This window comes from Lates calcarifer, linkage group LG12 (genome assembly GCF_001640805.2).
Source record: "Lates calcarifer isolate ASB-BC8 linkage group LG12, TLL_Latcal_v3, whole genome shotgun sequence".
NCBI lineage: Eukaryota > Metazoa > Chordata > Actinopteri > Centropomidae > Lates > Lates calcarifer.
In genome coordinates, this window is record NC_066844.1 from 18725452 (window position 1) to 18744973 (window position 19522).

Genomic DNA, 19522 nt, shown 5'->3' on the forward strand with positions numbered 1-19522 from the left:
ACCTAAATGTATTCATGATGATTGATTTTCATGATCCCAGAGTCTGCTCTGCATAGGGAAAAAATGGGGCAGGTTCCTCTGGATATGTTATATTGCACTGTATGGGGCTTGAGGATTAAAATATCTTGCCTCTGACTGGGCCTTGGACCAGTCAGAGTTGACATGATAAGAACAAACATATTTTACTTGTACCACTGGAATCTAAGCAATGTGATCATGTAATTTGAGCCGGTTACAATATAAAACTGAAGTCAAAGTGCTTCTCATAAGTTTAGTTTGAAAATGACTATTCACTGTCAATTATTTCTGTTATAATTTTACTGTGATCCTGGCCAGTAAATTCTTTAAAAATTTTGAATGCCATGTTAGTTCATTCACTTTTGCCCAGTGTCACTGCATTGTCTCTGTTAGCAAGATAATTTTTGGACTCATACAACTTGAAATTTCCAAGTACTGCAAGTGTGTTTATCCAATGAAGTCACTGTGAGCAGATGACACTGTGTTTTTGTGTTTTCACAATGTGTATTAATTCACTTTGTAAAATTGCATGGCTCTGGATGTCAGAACTTCACAACAGGATGTGTACAGTCGAATTGCATGCCTATGTTTGCATACAGGAAATTGAGATGCCTATGAATTCTGCCTGCGGTCTCACCAGAAACCAAGTGTGATGACTATCCCCAGTCAGATGAATTGACCCCATCCCATGATGGCGTTAACCACCCATCTAACCCCCCCTCCAACCCTCACCCCCTCTCCCATCCTCCCGCACAATAATGAGGATAAAATACTCAATGTTTTCCCATAAAATCCCCTGATGAGGGACGGTACATAAAACGCTCTGCCGGCTTGGATGTGGCTTTGCCTTAAGTGGCCCCTCAACCTCCATTGAGCTGTGTGGTAAACCTCTGGAGTCTTGCTGTCCCCCGTGTAGGTATATAACACACCATGGGGTAGGAGCGTGATGTCATAGCTATAACAGAGAGTGCCGAGTACCACACAGAAACCAGCAAAGGCCTAATCCAGTCCAGCAACTCTGAAAACATGAAAGAGAAAAAGAGGACAGAGGAGCGCAAGAGACTTGGAGCAATAGCAGGAATTATGTGTGTGTGTATGTGTGTGAGTGTGTGGCTGTGTGGCTTTGTGTGTATGTGTATCCGCGTGCACGTGTGTGCATGTGGGTACATTACCAGTTGGCAGAGGACAGGAGGCCTCATGTGTTTTTCGTTTGCCCTGTGAACATCCCGTCCACTGAGAGAAGAATGGAGACAGACGCTCTGCGATGCTCATCAGCATTCTTTCTCTTTCAAACATCCTCTCACACCCATACACACGCACATATGCACACACACACACAAAGGAAATTACCACGCCTTGTTGCCAAGAGCGTGTCAATCAACCTCCTCATTCTCCCCTCAAACTGACACATTGACTGATGGTGAAGGGCTTAGAGAACAGCTAAATGGCTGCTTGCAGGACTACAAAGAGAGAGGCAGGAATCCTTAGACCTTCTTTCCAAGACCCAGGCCTCAGTTCACTCTCTGCCCCAAGTATGTGAGGTCAAACTGAGAGGAGCTTTATCAACTCTGCCTGGCATTTTGAGACTAGATGCCAATCTCAGTACAGCTAAAAATCCTCTCATATCATATACAGGATATTGTAAAATTTACATGTAAATCGATAGTGTCGGCATACACCACATGCAGTATCATTATATTTATAGAAAAATACATACATTTTTTATATTAAAATTGGACACTTTAAAGCATACAGTATGTGATTCTAGTTTTCTTTTTTTAATATATCACACAACAGTTACCAAATGTGAAATATTTTCCAGTATAGCTGTAGCCTAAACCTTGGGAACCATAAACGGGTGTAGCTCTGTTGTGGCTCAGAGTGATTTATAAGGCCATTTGACAAATTGTATCAAAATCAAAATGGAGGGACAGGGGTGTTGAATTAATAGCCATCCGTCTTTCATTTAGGAATCATAATCACTCCCTGGTGTTGCGTTACAGAGATGCAGTCAGTTTCCCTCAACTGCTGCAATACTAAGTTTTGCAACAGCCGTGCTGATTTTGTGAACATTTGACACAAATCTGTCATCGTCACACAGTTTCTCAACTTTCACTGGGACTCATTAACTTGACATTCACAGAGATTTTTTTTCTCTCCTCTTCCCCTCTCTCCCTCCATCCAGGTGGGTGCACATGCAGGTGAAGGCTTCAATGTGAATGTGGGATGGACAGGAGGTTTGAACCCTCCCATGGGAGATGCTGAGTACCTGGCTGCATTCAGGTAAAGACTTAACTCTGCCTCTGTCTATTTGCTTTATCATGTTTCTTTAATACTGTAGTTCTCAACAATTTAAAATTTGAAATTCAAGGCTCTAAGTATGTTCAAGTTATATCTGCTACAAACTTGCATACATTGCATAACATTTCACTTTGGTGAGTATCGCCTAGACAATCAAAGACCTCAGTTTGTGTTACTGCTGTATAAAAATCAAACTTGACTTCAAACTTGAGATAGATAATCCACCCCTAAGGACATTACACTGGCTTTTATTTGTGAGAGTTACATTATAGTTACATACATTGTTGCTTGTAAAGTTCTGGTTGGAAACACAGTTACTGAAGGGTCTGCTGCTGAACAGCAACCCTTCTAATGCAACTGATGCATGAAATTACCCTTTAATGAAGAGCGTTTGCTTATTGCCGGTGTCTCCAACATGTTGCTCACGAGCTACCAGTAGGTCACTGGCTGTTTTGCTGTGTTGTGCTACTTGCCTTACTGCCTTTAATAAAATCAAATGCATAGATGTCTCACCCCCCCCTCCCACCCAAAATGTTTATTTAACAGTCACCTGTGAATCAAATAAGTTACATTTCTGTCAAGGTTGTTATTCATGTTAGTCTTCTGCAAAGTACAGTGCAGATTTAGAAGATTTAGAATTAACACAGAATATAGCCAGATCAAGAGAAGGCAGGAAAGATATTATTTTCATGATGAGTAGGAAAAGAAAATTAGTTTTCTTCCACCAATGTGAAGTGTTTGTGCCAAGGGGACAAACAGTAAGCCATTATTTTCTCCTCCTACATTAAGCCCATTCTCAAATTTTGGAGGTCATAACTTCCCTTCCACACAGAAATAAACCAAAGTTTAGTGATCTTGTTCAGTATCTCAAGCTGGTTTCATACCTGGTTCCAGATTTCCTCTGAAACATGGTTGGCAGTAATCAGTGTAAAGTCTACACAATTTCTATTAAATGGGCAAAGCATTAATGGTTTTTGCAATGATAGTAGCAAGTAGTAGTAATTTAAAAACTAAACTAAAAACAGAAACACACCATTGTGTTCTTGAAACACACCTTTGTTCACACTTTTATTTCATTCAAGCTATTTTTCCTGAATGAGTACGGTTTGGTTCTGCTCTGCACTGTAGTGTTTCTGTCAGCAATGCTGGCTCGCCACCAGATGATTAAACAGTATGTGAGCTCTACATGGTGCTGCATGCAGCACTCACAGTGGGTGGGCCACTCGTCAAAGGAAAGATGCTAATGAGCTAACCCATACTGGTAAAATCCATAGAGCCAATAGGCAGGCTCGGAAACACTAAGGCCAGTGTTTACTGGAGCTCTGGATGCTAATTAAGAGACAACTGGTCCTTTCCTGAGCAGGCGTCTGGTTTTGGTATTTTTCATCCAGTTTGGGAAATGGCAAGTGTTTTCATGTGTAAAACTTCCTCAGTTAACCACACTGTAGTACTGTGCTGTATTGTGTGTTACTCCTAGAAACTTTTCACTATGACAAAGCTCTGTGGAGGAGAGGAGGAGCATCCTGGTGGTCCAGCGGTTTGAGGTACATACCGTGGCCTCATAGCTGTGATGTCCGGGGTGCATATCCGACCGTTGACCTTTGTCATACGTTATCATGGGGAACAACCCCATATTTACTGCCACTCTCAACTATCTAATTAAGGATAAAATGTCTTTTGGATTTGCAAAACTGCAGCAAGACAAGTCAAGATTTTTTATGAAGCAAAATGCATGAAAGAGCACAGAAAGGATTTCTGTAAAAACACACACTACACAAATGTTTGAAGTTTTCAGTAAACGTTGCCACCATTCTGTGGATTAACTGGTGCAAATAAATGCATAACACGCTATACAGAGAAAATTTAATGCATCATGAATTCATGTTTATGGAATTAAGTATCTAGTCTAGTGCCAGTTGTGTAATTCAATTTGAATACATGATTTAGACAACAGAGTGTTCCAGACTCTGTGTTTCTCTTCGGGATGGAACAGAAAAGTGCGGCTGTTGATGATGTGTGTCTCTGGATTTGGGTGTGTTAGTGACAGGGGAAATATTGTGGTTGAGAGCGGTGGTGGTGGGACTCCAGTACAATCAAGAGAAAGCTCAGCTGCGTTGAGATTAAGTGTCATGACGTAGTGTGTGTGTATATGTGTGGAGGATTACTAAGGTGGTCAGAATTCAAGGTCAGTGTAATCACCGGTAGCACAGCACACTTACCTTAACATCCAGTTTCAAAGGAAGAGCATGCGTATGCCTGTGCATAGCATGTACGTATCTTCATGTGTATTTCTAGGTGGCTACTGACAAATGACAGACTATGGAGGAGAGGAGAGGAGAATACAGCAGAGGAAAGGAGAGCAGAAGAGAGGAGAAGAAGTGGGGGGTGCATTGTTAGGGAATCCAAAGGCGGCGTAATTAGGCCCAATGGATCCCAGATGGCTGGCTGTCAGTGACGTGAGAAGAGGGACGAGCTCCTAATAGGAACCAGACGCACACAAACGCCTTTGAACTGCCGCTGAGAGAGAGAGAGAGAGAGAGAGAGAGAGAGAGAGAGAGAAACGGAGAGAGAGAGAGAGAATCAAACGCGGCATGAGCCGTGCGCTCTTGCTAAATAACTGGCAGCGGGAGACGAGAGGAAGTGAGGAGGAGAGCATAGAAGCGAGGAAAGTGGTCTACCCTGAGTAGAGTATACAGTATGTGGGTGTCACAGCCCAGATATGTCAAGGGTCTCATTTTTCTCTGCTTGTGTCACTCACAGAAACAGAAACTCTTCAGTGTTAGCCACCTGCCTAAACTTGTGTGATTTCGACTGAGTCTCTGGCATTTTTTTGATCTTTATATATCCAAGAAAGTTTTGCAGAGCACCCCCGCTTCGTTTTTTCCCAGCAGTGCTCTGCTTCACATTTAAACAGTTGCACACATTCACACCTGGGAGCTACCCCACCTTCCAGTGTTGGCTACTTACCAGGAGTGGATCAAGAACAGAGATCAAGCACTTGGAACAAGGCCCTTGATAATTTATCTTTCATCATTTTCAAATGGAGGGAGTTTACAATGAAGTAAATGTTTGCAGTTAACAACTCAGAACAAAATCCTACATTGTACACGTGTTCCAGTTGCACATCAATCACCTTAACTATGCAATTCAGTTTCAGTTCGGATTTTTTTGGGGATTTTTTTTTTTTTTAACTTTACAGGCAACTTAAAATTCTGTTCATTACAATAATTAATCATGTTCAGTCTATTCTGATGTTAAATCAATTGGGAAATGACTTCCCACTCACATTATTATATTGAATTCACTCTTTCCAGTTCTCATTCTCTCACAAATCACGAACACCTGTTGAAAACACGATATCTTAAATGTACAATTTCAGTGAGGCCACAGGGATTGAATGAATGTAACATAATTCACTGGATTTAGTTTACAGCATGTTGTTTCCTGTTGTCCTCCTCAGAGCCGTGGTGATGCCCATTGCCCACGAGTTTTCCCCTGATGTGGTGCTAGTGTCAGCTGGCTTTGATGCTGTCGAAGGACATTCGCCATCACTGGGAGGCTACAAGGTTACAGCCAAGTGTAAGGCTCAGTCAGACCCTCATTTACACATAATCATATTCACATAGTTTGTATATGGATGAGCGTTAATACCTTATTCAGTAAGTCAGTCAGTTGGTGAAAGTGTGTCCTGATTTTCTGATTCACATATGCCTTATATGAACCTGCTTTTATCTTCACCATTAGTTGTGATAAATATTTACTTTTATGTTATTCTTGCTGACATTTAAATGCAGAATATTGAACATAATATTGAACAGAAACCAGTTAAACTTATTTTAACAGAAAACTACAACTAATTTTGGAAGAAACTGTGGAATCATTAAGCTTGGTTATTGCTCACAGATTATTTTTAGGTGGTCAAATACTTTTTCCTTTCTCCTATGGAGCCTTAGGTGAGAGGAAGTTGTTTAACATAGCAGTTTTGATCAAAACAAATTCAACTTCTTGAGTACAATGAGGGAGAGAGATTTGTTTTGTGGACTGATTTGAGAATGTCTCCTTGAATCCCCTTGAATTATGTTGTATCGTAAATGATGAGCACTCGTGAATAGAACTGGATGGCAAAATAAAAGTCCAAAATCATCACACTGAACTAATGGTGTGACAACAGCATGTGAAAATTGATGTGAAAAATGTGACTCACTTTTACCAGCACTGAAGGAATCTTTTATTCTCATCTCTCATATGGATAAATTGCCGACCAGTCAACGCCTGGCTCAACCTGTGCCTGTGTGTCTGTTTTCAGGTTTTGGCTTCCTCACCCGTCAGCTCATGTCACTGGCTGGGGGTCGGGTGGTGCTGGCTCTGGAGGGGGGGCATGACCTCAAAGCCATCTGTGATGCTTCTGAAGCCTGCGTCAGCGCTTTGTTGGGCATGGAGGTGAGACGTGTGTGTGTCTGTTTATTATATATTTGTGTGCTTCTCCTGATATGTATAGTATGTTCAATCTTCCTAACCACTTATTGTGTCCCAGGTGGAGCCACTGTCCCAGTCCATCTTGGACCAGAAGCCTTGTGAGAACGCTGTTCAATCACTGCAGAGAGTCATCCAAGTTCAGGGTGATAAGTGACTCCTTAACACAACATATCCTGAAGCATCAATCAAAGTTTGCACTGTGAAAAATATAAACTTGTATCCTGATAAATGCACTATTTTGCTACTTTACTCTCACTTCTATTATCTGTCTCAGTTGCCTTTAATATTCCGTCTATTTCAGATGACATTCTCTTTTGAAAGTGAATTTGAGATGTAAATGTAAATATATTTCCATTAGCTTGTTCGAGGTGAATGCGCTCAATCAAATCAACAAGAAAAATGTTATGTCAGGAACTTATTTGTATCAGACAGCTTGTGATTGCGCCTTGGTTTTGGCTGAAGTTTCTATTTGGAAGATAAGATCAAAAGAAATCCACCTGTTACTGTTGCTCCAGCCATTAATACCATTGTGTACAACACCTGATACATGAGAGGAGTCATGTCATTTTTTATTGATATAGCCCAAAATCACTTAGTGCTTCTGTCCAATCTGAACAACAAACATCTTATATCCTTAGACTTTCAATTCAGACAAGGAAAGATTGCCTTGAAATAAAAGGAGACACCTCAGGAAGACGGATAGTAAAAATTAACAGTTAAACAGGGATTTGATAAAAGGAAATGTACTGAATATTTGTCAAGTTACGAGAAGCAGATCTCTGTCTCTGCTTCTATGAGCTGTTAAGAATTTCATGTTCACATTTCTATTCTCCTCAAACAGCTTTAGTCTCTTTATTTCCCCACGCAGCAATCTCTCCCCTGTGTCTCCTCATCAGTCCTGCTCTCTGGCCACCTCTCCTCCTTTACATCCCTGTCTCCCATCCCTCCCTCCAGCCGTCCCACACACAGACCGCCGCGCGCGCACACACACACACACACACATGGCCCGCCCTGGCTCCAATTATCTTCAAACACTTCTCTGGCACACGACCTTCGCAACATCCCCTCCTGATTGCACACAAATGTTATCCCAACCAAATTAGATTAATTAAAAATATTTGCAAAGCCACAAGAATGTTAAGCCCATAATTTAGGCCTGGGGTGAAATATATGTGAGTTGCATGCACAGCCAGAACACACACATGCTCATAGACGAACACATTTGCAAACACTGATTGATTTTTGACTTCCACTGTGTGTCATAGGACTCGAGCCCAGAGACCCTGAGACTTGAATTTGAGTTTACTTTTCTGAAATTATCAACATGGATATTTAGACCACGGGCTGTTTATATCACAGTCAGTGCTTACATTCAGATCAAACAGCTACAACTGGTGGATCAAACACCAAGTAGTGCTTTTTATTAATGCAGCGCAGGCACTTTCCCTGAAGGAACCATTCAGGATGAAAACAACACTGAAATACCAACGACTGAGGCCATTAATCTTTCTCTCTCCTGTTTCCTTCCTCCTCTCCCTCTCCTCCCTGCCTTTCCTCCCCGCAGGTGAGTACTGGCAGAGTGTGAAGGATTCAGCCGCCACCGTGGATCTCTCCTACCTGCAGGCCCAGAGACGACGGCTGAGACGAGACTCGGACAGCGAGGCTGTCAGCGCCATTGCCTCACTGTCGATGGGATCCCTCATGTCTGACAGGTAATGACAATTTCATATTTTATGTCTTCTATTTAAGCAAATTCAAAATCCTGCACTGAACTTATGATAAAATCTTTTTCATTCTCTCATTTATTAAGAAAACAGCCAGAAAAACTGACACAAGGTGATTCTCTCTGAAAAAAAGAGTCTCTTGACAGCTGCCTTCAACCAAGTCTCAGTGGACACACACACACAAACACACACACACACACACACACACACACACACACACACACACACACTCACACTCACACTCACACTCAGAGCTATGCATTTGGACCATCAGTGGAACCAGATGTCCTCTTCAGTTCAACCACTGTATTCATTGCTTCACAAAAACTCCTCCACCTGCATTACTACTGGCTGCAGTCTGACCGCTCCTGATTCAAACACACACACTGAGCAACAACGTTGGACAACCTGGACATCATTCATATTCTCATGACACCTCCACAGACTCTCCCTGAATTGGGGATGTCACTCACTGAACTGAGAGACAGCTGAAAAGAAAGAAAAAACACCCGGAGGCAGATTAATGAAGAACGTTCACTCTTGTAGCAGCACAACGTAGCATGAACACACAGCTCTACATTCACCTTGTTAACGACTCCCACAAGACCTGCGCGTGACCACTCAGACCGCTGTATCCTTGAAGCCGGGTGTCAAAGGTCACCCCAGCTTACCAGAGCCAAAACGCCCAGAGCGGAAGGAGTCGCCCCCGCAGGACGTGCCTGTGAAGGAAAGCAGACGCATCCTCTGCACTTAAAACGCGTCCCGCTATGATGATGTCATTTGTCTGCATCTGACAATGATCCAATGAAGGAAAAGATCCTCTCTGATCGTTTTGCACTGTACCGTTCTCTAATGTGAACTGGACAAAGACGGAGAAGACGGATGTTGACAATCAAACGTCTCCTTTGATCATATTTTGAATTTATTTGAATACTCATTTGTTTGACCTATGGCACACATTTTTGTGAATGTCAGCACGAGATTTTTTTTTTTTTTTTAAGTTTAAGAATCCAGTAATCCAGAGTGAAGCTACAATGAAGTCTGAGATACATATGTTTCATATTGTTTTGTATGTCCACATACTTTCTTAAATCTGTTTTTTTCTTCTTTCTTGGCCTGTCAGGCGAGCACATGCAGCAAGGCTTTAGTTCGCTGCAGTTGTTATTACGACTCCCGGACAGATAAAAGAAGACACATCAGTCTTTGACGAAGTGCGTCTTAAAATGTACAGACATACTGTAGTTTGTATTGGTGGCATTAGTCACAATGAAGAGCTAATACCTCTAGTCACTGGAGTATCAATATCAGGGGAGAAAGTTATCATGCTGAAAGAGATTCTTTACACGTCAGCAAAGACAGAAATCACCCATGATGCCTCAGTGCAGCTTGACCACTCAGAAATGATTGTATATGTGACAATGCAGATCGTATCTTTTTTTACGTCTTGGATGAGACTTGCATCCAAAGCCCCACATACTTTATGACAATCACACACACGCAAAGTGCACTTACCCTCAGGAAAGGAGGGTCCTAATGACTTGGGTCTTAAACTGCTGAACTTTGATCATATTTGTTAAGTGGACCAGTGTTTCTACCTGTGGATGAGCATTCCTGCTGTATTTTGTAAATTTCGTTTATACATTTATTTCTTTTGTAACAAGGATAAAGCGAGCATGTCCTTTGTTCGTCATTTTAGTAGCGCCATTCTGTTTATTGTCAGTGTCTGGGATGTTTTGCTCCCCCGGACCAAACAAGGACATTTTAGCAGTTAGGATGGAGCACAGTGCAATTGGACACAGGTTAAGCGCAACCAAAGTTTATGAGAACAATGTGCCGTCCCTGGACTGGCATGGCTTAAAGAACTTCAAAGACTTTGAAGAGTTTGTGAATGTTTCTTTTTTCTATCCAAACAGTTGAACAGCACCAAAAGCACAGGATGGATATATAAACAAATTCATTTCTCCAAAAAAAAAAAAAAAACCCTACACGATTTCTATTTATACATTCAGATTCTGTTTTTGAAGTGCTCTTTGCATGTCTAACACAATTTTGACGGTGCTATAGATTATTTTTTTAATACCGTATGTTTGCTCTTTTTCTTTCTTTCTTTATGTTGCATTGTGTATGCAACTCAGAACCTGTCAGATCTTTGTTAATCTAATGAAAATGTGAAAACACAAGATGGCGAGAGAAAACCGAGCAGTCTCAGCGCCGCATCATGAAGGACAGTCCCGACAGAGGAGCGTAACTTTACCTAGCTTTACCTAGCTTTACCTAGCTTTACGAGTATGATCATGACAGCGACCTGACATATCTTGTGTCTTATCTTTTGTCTTTTGTCTTCAGGCAAAAGACTTATTTTTGTATTTGATCTTAAAAATAAATCCCATGCGTTACTTAGAGACCAAATTATCAACCCAGTGCCTTGAAGTATCATGCTGACCAACCTGTGTGAAGGTAGCCTCAACAAACTGGATCTTAATTAAAACTGCAGGTCAAGTCCAGTTTTATCAGAACTGACTGTCTGATTATTTTTTTTTTTTTTGTACAGTGTACATAATGACTTTATTTTGTTTGTTATCTGCCTTTTGTTTTTCTACTATTTTTGTGTCAAATAAAAATCCTTAATAAAGGTAAATTATATACATTTGAACAATATTATTGTTTTGTTTCTAATGGCAAGCTCCTTTGAACTGTGTTAATCCCGCATTATTTTATTCCAGCAAATTCACTACAGCTTCCTCTAATGTGCTGACATGTGATGTATTATTCATTTGATCATCAAAATATTGCACTTAAATGCAGAATCCAGAAAAATTTTATTGTCCACAGGAGCTGACACGATAAAATTGATCAAAAGCAAATGCAAAACAATACAAAGGAAACTCGATAAAACAGCAATTAGACTACTTAAGGTTACAAATGAATCCTCTACACTGTGGCTGTAATCACTTTATCGTCACTTTGGCACATTTTACTTTTTTATCTTTTATTGAAAATAGTCACAGCAAGTTTGCAAAGATATTTTTAAAGCCGCAGGAAATGGTCAGACATACACTCATTTCGCATGTTAAAATAAAACTTTCTTCTACGCTCACTAATAACAGAAAAACTGAAGTTAAAAATAAACATGTTGACTAGTGGCTGAACTGTGATCAGTGGTTTATGTCATATTCCCATGGACATTTTTCATTAAAGCAAAGTATAATGCATGAGCAGAGTTAAAGTAATACAGTGTGCATACACCAAGTTCACAAACAGAGACACTGAAAAAAAATACACAGAGAGCTATCCAGTTACTACAGCACAACAAAGTAGAAGATCTGCGTCAGATTCCTCGTGCTCTTCTTTTTCCCACAAGATGGGGCTTTGAGAGCCAGAGTGATTAGCTTATTAGCATTTTAGCTGTAAACATTCATTGGCTGTGACCGCCCTCTAACCATCACTGTGCCATTATCATTAGTCATCTTAATGTCTGTCTGGCAGTGAGTCATCCGACGTGGATGATGGTTATCACGGTGTTACCCAAAGGCACTCGAACCAGCAGCCATTTTGTTTCATTGTCACCGCAGGCCAGCTGTTTGTTTGTTTTCTTCTTGTTTTCATCATTCAAAATGTTCAGCGCTTGACTCGACTGTCGTGTCTCCTCACCGGTGTTTCAGAAACACTCAGTGAAAACTGTTAACAGTCAAGAATCTCAGTCTCAGTGTCATGAGTCGTGCACGTGTCCAGAGAAAAAGAAAAAAAAAAAAGTCTTTTTAAAGAGATTAAAAAAAAAAAAAAGCGGGAATGGCTGGTGAGGCAGGAACAAATTTCTTCTTTGAGTGTTGTGAATTTTCCATTTGTCGGTTTTCTGCAGAGATGAGAAACACACGAGTTAACATCATTAAATGTAGCACTTTTAGATAAGAAGACCAGAAATCCAGTGAAAGGCTTAGACTTGTGTGTTGTGTTGAGGTTATAAAATCCATGTACAAACAAACACTTCTGTTTAGTGGAAAGAAGAAAAATCCCCACAGCTCCTTAACTTCAACTTCTCTTGTTTTAACAAGCAAACATTTCATCTGGACCGCTCTCAGTTCTCCCTAATTACAGTGTGCCTTTCCTGTGCTTCAAGAACGACAGAGAGAGAAGTCCAGCAAGCGGGAGTTAAACGTATGTTTTGCGGGTGTCGTCCCATCACATGACTTTCACTACGCCATAACAGCATGAATGTGATAATTGACAGATAAAGGCTGTTTCTTTTTTGATTTTGTAACAAAGTATGGGCTGTATTCTGATGTACTTTTTTAACACAAAGGCAGTAAAGCATACCAACTAGTTATACAATATTTAAAGTCACTATTATTAAGATTTTCATGTAATCAAGCCTCATTTTTGACACTGCCTGTGGACAACATATTTTCTGCAGTAGCCAATCAATGTATATACATTCAGTAATCACTTCTCTTTATCATAGTTTTCATTGGTAGAGGCGGCATCCCTCCCCTGGATTCAGATTGCCTACCTGAACTTGAAGGATTCACAGGAAAAAATTGTAAAAGAAAAAAACATTTCTTTTTATTTTACACTTTGAAAATGATTGTGTCTTTTTCTTCAAATTACACATATTGTTTTTTTTTTGTCTCTGTTTGACAGATCCTGATGCATTTTGGACTTCAGTTGTGTGGCCCTTTGTTGCCTACGTGTCAAACCAGAAGCCCTTCATTCCTCCATGGCTCTCTATCCCTGCAGCTGTCTGAGAAAAGCCCACACATACAAATACATGCACAAGCACATATGCATGCAGCAGTCAAATGCACACTCACCAACACACACACACACACACACAAAACCCTCCCACCTGCGCTCGGCTCACAGTTTGGCTCTCTAAAAATAAAGATGACTATCAGAAGCCACAACTTCTGGATGGGGCTTTTAAAAACGCAGATGAGCCGCAGAGGACTTTACATCTGGTCCCAAATCAGTGCGGAGTGAAAGCCAGAGACTTAATATGCACAGAAGAGCATCCAACAGCTGGTCAGTCCAACCTGTAAAACACACTCACACAGACATTTCCACACACTCACACACACACAGACGCAGCAGAGCCAGAGGTTCCGGCAGAGGAAAGAGCAGTGACAGGCATTTTGATTATAGTATAAACAGAAGGGAGAGTATTGTTTTTTCCAACTCAAACAATACAATCCTCTCATTCTGAAAGTCTCATGCTGAGCCAGACACCCACATGTCCTAAAATCATGCTCATCAAAATGCTCAAAACTGCCCGCAGAGCATCCATGGTGGTGTGTGTGCATGCTATAGCCTCTCAAGGAAAATATTTTGGACTTTTTAGCACTTAAAGTACAAAAAAGTCAGGGAGATGTGTACTTTTCCTGAGGTACACTGATGGTGAAACCCAATTATCCAGTAATTTTCCTTATAAAAACTGTGTTGGATGGGAAAAATAACAGGAACACCTTCCAATTTACTGCCATCCAATTCATCAACATGAATTACAGCCTCAAAAATTACCACTGAATTGAATCAGTCAGGCGAAGCGAAAAAAAAAAACTAAACCTAAAACACTCTGAGTGTTTTAGCTATTTTGTCCACCCCCTGTATGCCAGGGTTTTAAGCTTTCAGAAAACTTTTAATGACATCTATGATATTTTTGAGTGACAGACAAAGTACACATAACCTCTTAAATATGCAATACTACACACACCAACACACACAGACATACACACTCTGTCTTTGAAGTTTTCCTGACTCTCTCTAACCTCATCTCTTCCCCTAAAATTGAACGTTAGGTCAGGTCAGCACCAGGCCTTGAGTTTCTTGCACTCTCTGTGGCGGCCCCTGTGGAGCTGACGACAACAGCCCGAGCAGGCAGAGTGGTGGGTAATGACTACTGCGCTGCGTTCAAGGGCGCTCTGCTCCACGTGCAAGCGGGGGTGGGGGTGGGGGCCTTGGCTTTCCATCCACGCGGCGCTTACTTGGAGCCCTCGACGCCTGCTGCAGAGGCCACTGGAGGTTTTAGTAATAACGCTGAGTGGAACACCTGCAGTGTGCACATGGCCGGCGGCTGCATGTGTAAGTGTGTGTGTGCATCTGGACAGTGTAATGTATAGATGTCGTACTTGTAGTATTATGTGTAATTCACTGATTCATTCACAATGTATATGTCTGCTCTCAGATCTTTTCAGTGTGTTTGCAATGTGTTTACCTTGACCTGTCGTCTAGCTGATTAAACACATGTATTCCCTCCAGCACAGCAACACAGACTCATCTCTACACGGTCCCTGCACCTTGTCACATTTCAGCCCGTCACTCTTTTTGCATTTAAATACTTATCTTATATGTTGTCATCTTATTTTGAAGGACTTCCTGGCTGCCTTTTTTTTTTTTTTTTTTGCACAAATGTAACTCAAAATCTTATAAAACTAAAACCAGGAGATGTGTGAGATAAAATCATTGAAACAACATCTGTAAGCGTATTCCTGTTTACTAATCTACAGATGTGTTCACACACACTCACACACACATACACAAGCTAATTAAAGCCCACTACAGACACACACACACAAACACACACCAGTACACATGTACATGCGCTGACATACACAGGCCCATGTGCCTGACCCTAACCCTGGTACACACACCTTCCTAATACCTCACAACTGTTTCCAATCTAAAGGTTCCTGCTTGTCTGGGCCCCGGCGGGGCCTGATTGCACGATACAAGATCCTGAGGAGAGAGGGCAAGGCTGCAGGGAGAGAGAGAGAGAGAGAGAGAGAGAGAGAGAGAGAGAGAGAGAGAGAGAGAGAGTGATGTGCCTCCACTTTTTTTTTTCACTCTCCCTTTCTTTTCCTCCTTTCATGCTGTACCTGTGCAGGAATCTGGTGTCTGTTAAAACCAATTGAAAAAAAACAGACCCTGTGTGAAGTCGATCCTACAGATTCTGGAGGAAAACATTTGTCTTAAGTACATCAGAGATCTGTCAAACACTGGACCAGGAGAGTTTAGATTACTGTGATAATGTGCTGTTAGTTCATTTTAGTTAATAAAGTGAAACAACCACAGCGCTCAGAGAAGCTCTTTTTTAAATCTGTGCCCTACCTCTGATTACACTTTGTATTGTTCATGTTATTTTTTGTGGCCATGGTTTCAATCTTGTCAGTCTGAGGGAAAAAACATATTTAAGAGTTTGTTTGTGTTGATTTTGTTGTTGTTGTTGAGTGTTTGGGATACATAGGTTTATTCTTGGTGTCTTTACAAGGACAAAAAAGGTTTATAAATATGTAGGCAGAGAGGTTTGCTCATAAACTGGATATTCATCATATTGGACAGAATTTACAAACATTTGTTTTTATTGTTTTACTAATGTCTTGAAACTATAGTATCAAATTTTAAAAATGATTTATTACATATTTCATTTGTTGAAATTTATTTTTATAATTTCATGTGAAGCATTTGTTTTGCAGTCTTACATGATAGATTCTGTACAAGGTACAGTATAAAACTAGAACTTTTCAGTCAGGTTCAGTTTGTTTGGCTGTGTTTTTTGTTTGTTTTTTTTACTTTTTAAATATAACATTAAATGACTTTTATTTAACAGGAAAGGTTTCCCACCCAAAATGGCGGAATAATTTGCACAAGTTGAGTCTGACCAAACACTTGATTTATTTGCTAACTTCATGTTGTCTGAGCATCGTAACATTCATAAAATTTTATGTAACAACAAACAGCTGAACATCAGCCAATAATAAGCAACATATAACACTCACTGCACTGTAAAAATAAAATACGTTTAGCAGCAATCAATTGAAAATGACTTTGTTTCATTGTTGAATGAGAATCTGAAGCAGTGAAAGTATGAATTTACCTTATTCAGATTTATTCTCAATTAACTGAAACACAGTTTGTTTTACAAATCAGATTGGATTTTGTTATATAAAAAATATTATTAAATACCCTAGGACACATTTATAGCAAATTTTGAATTTTGAATTTCAAAAACTAAAAAAGATGTTTGATTTTTCATACACCTGCATCCAAAATTCAATTCTAAGGAGGTTTTACAATTTGTTGGTAAATACATTTCATTTTACACACAGTTCTTGTTTTCCTGCTGAACTTTATAGGTGCTAACAGAACAAATCTACTCCAATTTTAAAGTTGGAGTCTCCCAGAGAAAAGTTTTGCATGGTCTGCTGCATTTCTCACAATAAATTCTAAAATCCAAATTTATTACATGTATGGAAGTTATTTTTTGTGTTTTTAATCTGTTGTTGTTTTTCTTTTAACAAGATTCCTTTGAATATGTGTGCAGCACACATTTATAATTGCATTTTATTTCAGTTTTGTTTAGTGTTTCATCAGAATTTATTTGTGGAGCTGAAAGGATGATGTGAAATGATGTACTGAAGAACTCGTGCTATTATTATTTTGAACGTGAAAATAAATACCAACACGTCCATGCTCATGTGCTGATTTGACGTGTTTGTAAGATTTCTATAAGTGTTCTACCATGTATCTGTACACTAATATGTATTGTGTGCGTGTCTGTCTGCGTATGTGTGTGTGTGTGTGTTGTGTGTGTGTGCGTGTATGTGTGTTTGCATGTTGTTTCCATACCTGAGGGGCTGCAGTGGAGCGTCTTGTTGCACTGGACTAAACTGTGGGACCGACAAGGGAGAGCAGTGGAAGTGGAAACAATGGAGGGGAACAGGGTGAACTGCGAGAGAGTTTTTAGTTGCACAAATCCAACTATGGTTGTTAGTGGTCGTTAATGGAGTGAGGCGTTATGGAGACAGACACTGAGCAGGATGAGAGATGTATACAAAGGTTTGAGACAAAAAGATTAAGCTCAGACCAAAAAGCATGAATTCAGGGGTTCAGAGATCAGGAAATGGGCGCAAACACAGACAGAGGCGGTGGGGTGGAGATGTGGACACGAGAGGGTTTAGGAGAAAAGTTCGAAAGGGGGTCCTAGTGGCTGGTGGACATGGCCCAGGCCCCCTCCATCCTCCAGACGGAGAAGGCGTAGCTGAGTCTTTCGTGGGCCAGGTAGTTGCAGCTGGCCAGCTTGGCGTCCATCTCGTCACTCTGCAGCACCTGGTAGAGGAAGTCGATGTAGCGCGAGGCCAGCTTCAGGATCTGGATCTTGCTCAGCTTGTCTGAAGGTAGCGTGGGGATGATCTTGCGTAGAGAGGCGAAGGCGTCGTTCAGAGACTGAGTGCGTTGACGCTCCCGCACGTTAGCTATGACGCGCTGAGAGTGGAGGTCCTCGAAGGGCTGGTCCGGCCTGGGGCCCAGCGACGTGGGAGCCAACGACACAACCGTTGAGGGGCTTTTCTTCAACCTCTTTGGCCCAGACGGTAGCAGGCTGTTGGGGCTGCCAGTGCTGCTCTCCTCTGCCTGACCGAGGCTGTCCTTCTTGGGGTATGGGGAGCGTTTTCGGTTCCCCGGTTGGAGGGTCTTCTTCGATCCTCTCTCCAGTTCCTCTTCGCTGGCCCCCAGCCCTCCCTCAGGGGAGTTGGTGCAGGACACCTCTTCTCTCATTGTACCGTCCACCGAACACTTTCCACACTCCACTGCAAAGACAGGACGCCGTGAGGCTCTTTTTAAACTGTTAACCCCTACTGACAGCTTCAACAAACCTGAGCTTGACAAGCTTGTGCAACAAAAGTCTTGTCCTCCGTCAAACAAAGTTACGGCTGCTGAAGCTCCATCGGATTGGACGTCGCTCTGGCTGTCCCGTTTCCCGCTTACCTCGTTAAATTTCTCACTTTCACATTCCCCTCTCAACCTGGCAGACAGAACAACAACAAACCATCTGACAGGCAGGACCACCTCTACCTCTTTTATACCCAAACGTTAACCCGGGGCCTGCGGGCACTTCTCATTGGCTCAGTGGTCTTCCAGAGGGCGTGGACGTGGCCTGAGACAGGCAGCAAAGCAGGAAGTGAAGCGTTAGCTGGGCGGGCTGTGGAGGAAGGGGGTAAGTGGCGTTCTCAGCCAATAAGAAGTGCTGTGTCTAATGTTGCAGAGATGTCTGAGGCTTTATGGGTTCCAGATTGCTGGAGCGTCGGTCTGCATGCAGCCTCGTGTCTGCATTCTCGTCCATCAATTCATTACTAGGACAGAAATTACTCTAAACCTTTCATTTCCAACAGCCATCAGTGTTAGATTTAATATTGACTACTTATTAAATGGTATTTTCATGATTACACATTCTTGAAACCCAAAAGTGCAACATAAAAGTCATAAATCATACGAGCTGATGTAGTGCTAAATGTTTTTCATTTTCTCTTTTAACATGAGAACAAGTGTGAGTTCTTTACCATGCTGATAACCAGACACCATAAAAACAAATCTGTTAAACCACGGGTCACAGCGTTGACTGCGTCACTGAAAATACTGCAGATTAAAACACTGAGGGAGGATTTATGGGTTAAATAATGCACTTTATGATGTGGAATTCATGTTTGTAAATGGCACAAATGATAAATTTTGCCATGACAGACGGTAAAGTCCTGCAAATCAAATAAAGGATTGTTCATAAATCTGTTTGGCCACAGCAGCTTTGGGCAGATCTGAGAGAAAATGTGAGGTTGTGAAAGCATGCATCCTGGAGAGGATTTCACAAAATCCCCCCCCACACACACACACATACATACACACATCACTGTCTCTGAAACACCGATGTACAATGAATTACCAAAACCTCTTAACACCTGACTGCTGCTTGTCTCAGAAGATTTCTAAGACTTCACTGGTGACGTCAGCGGTCCTTCTCCTCTATGTCAAATCAGGAAGGGAGCCGCAGACAGGGACCCTAAATAACCCCTGACCTTGGTGGCCCAGTGACCTCAGTCTGCAGAGGTGAGAGAGCACCTAATTGTGCCATCCATGGCCTCAAGGCACAGCAGACACATGTTCCACCTCCACACCGCGAACCCATCTGGGTCTGCAGCCACTTAAACACATTTTCTACACGTTTGCAGTCATGACACAGC

General features: G+C 41.4%; 2 protein-coding genes across 6 annotated transcripts in view; one reads left to right on the forward strand and one right to left on the reverse strand.

The window, feature by feature from the left end:
* LOC108884044 (histone deacetylase 7) overlaps positions 1 to 11177 on the forward strand; it is a 41783-nt gene extending 30606 nt beyond the window's left edge. For all 5 annotated transcript variants that reach the window (XM_018677673.2, XM_018677675.2, XM_018677676.2 and 2 more), the window contains 6 exons: positions 2204 to 2301; positions 5780 to 5898; positions 6626 to 6759; positions 6854 to 6938; positions 8360 to 8507; positions 8606 to 11177. In XM_018677673.2, coding sequence (XP_018533189.1) covers positions 2204 to 2301; positions 5780 to 5898; positions 6626 to 6759; positions 6854 to 6938; positions 8360 to 8507; positions 8606 to 8645 — 624 coding nt within the window. In that variant the 3' untranslated portion in view covers positions 8646 to 11177. The remainder of the gene's footprint in view (positions 1 to 2203; positions 2302 to 5779; positions 5899 to 6625; positions 6760 to 6853; positions 6939 to 8359; positions 8508 to 8605) is intronic.
* A 142-nt stretch (positions 11178 to 11319) lies between these two features.
* Positions 11320 to 18417, reverse strand: LOC108884045 (twist-related protein 2). The gene is made up of 2 exons (XM_018677678.2): positions 17139 to 18417; positions 11320 to 12372 (listed from the first exon to the last, which is right to left on the reverse strand). The coding sequence occupies exon 1, from the start codon at positions 18063 to 18065 to the stop codon at positions 17493 to 17495; it is 573 nt and encodes a 190-aa protein (XP_018533194.1). The 5' UTR covers positions 18066 to 18417; the 3' UTR covers positions 11320 to 12372; positions 17139 to 17492.
* Positions 18418 to 19522: the final 1105 nt, after the last annotated feature.

Excerpts from the sequence above, each read along its gene's own strand:
- LOC108884045 (XM_018677678.2), bottom strand. The coding sequence starts at position 18,065 with ATGAGAGAAGAGGTGTCCTGCACCAACTCCCCTGAGGGAGGGCTGGGG.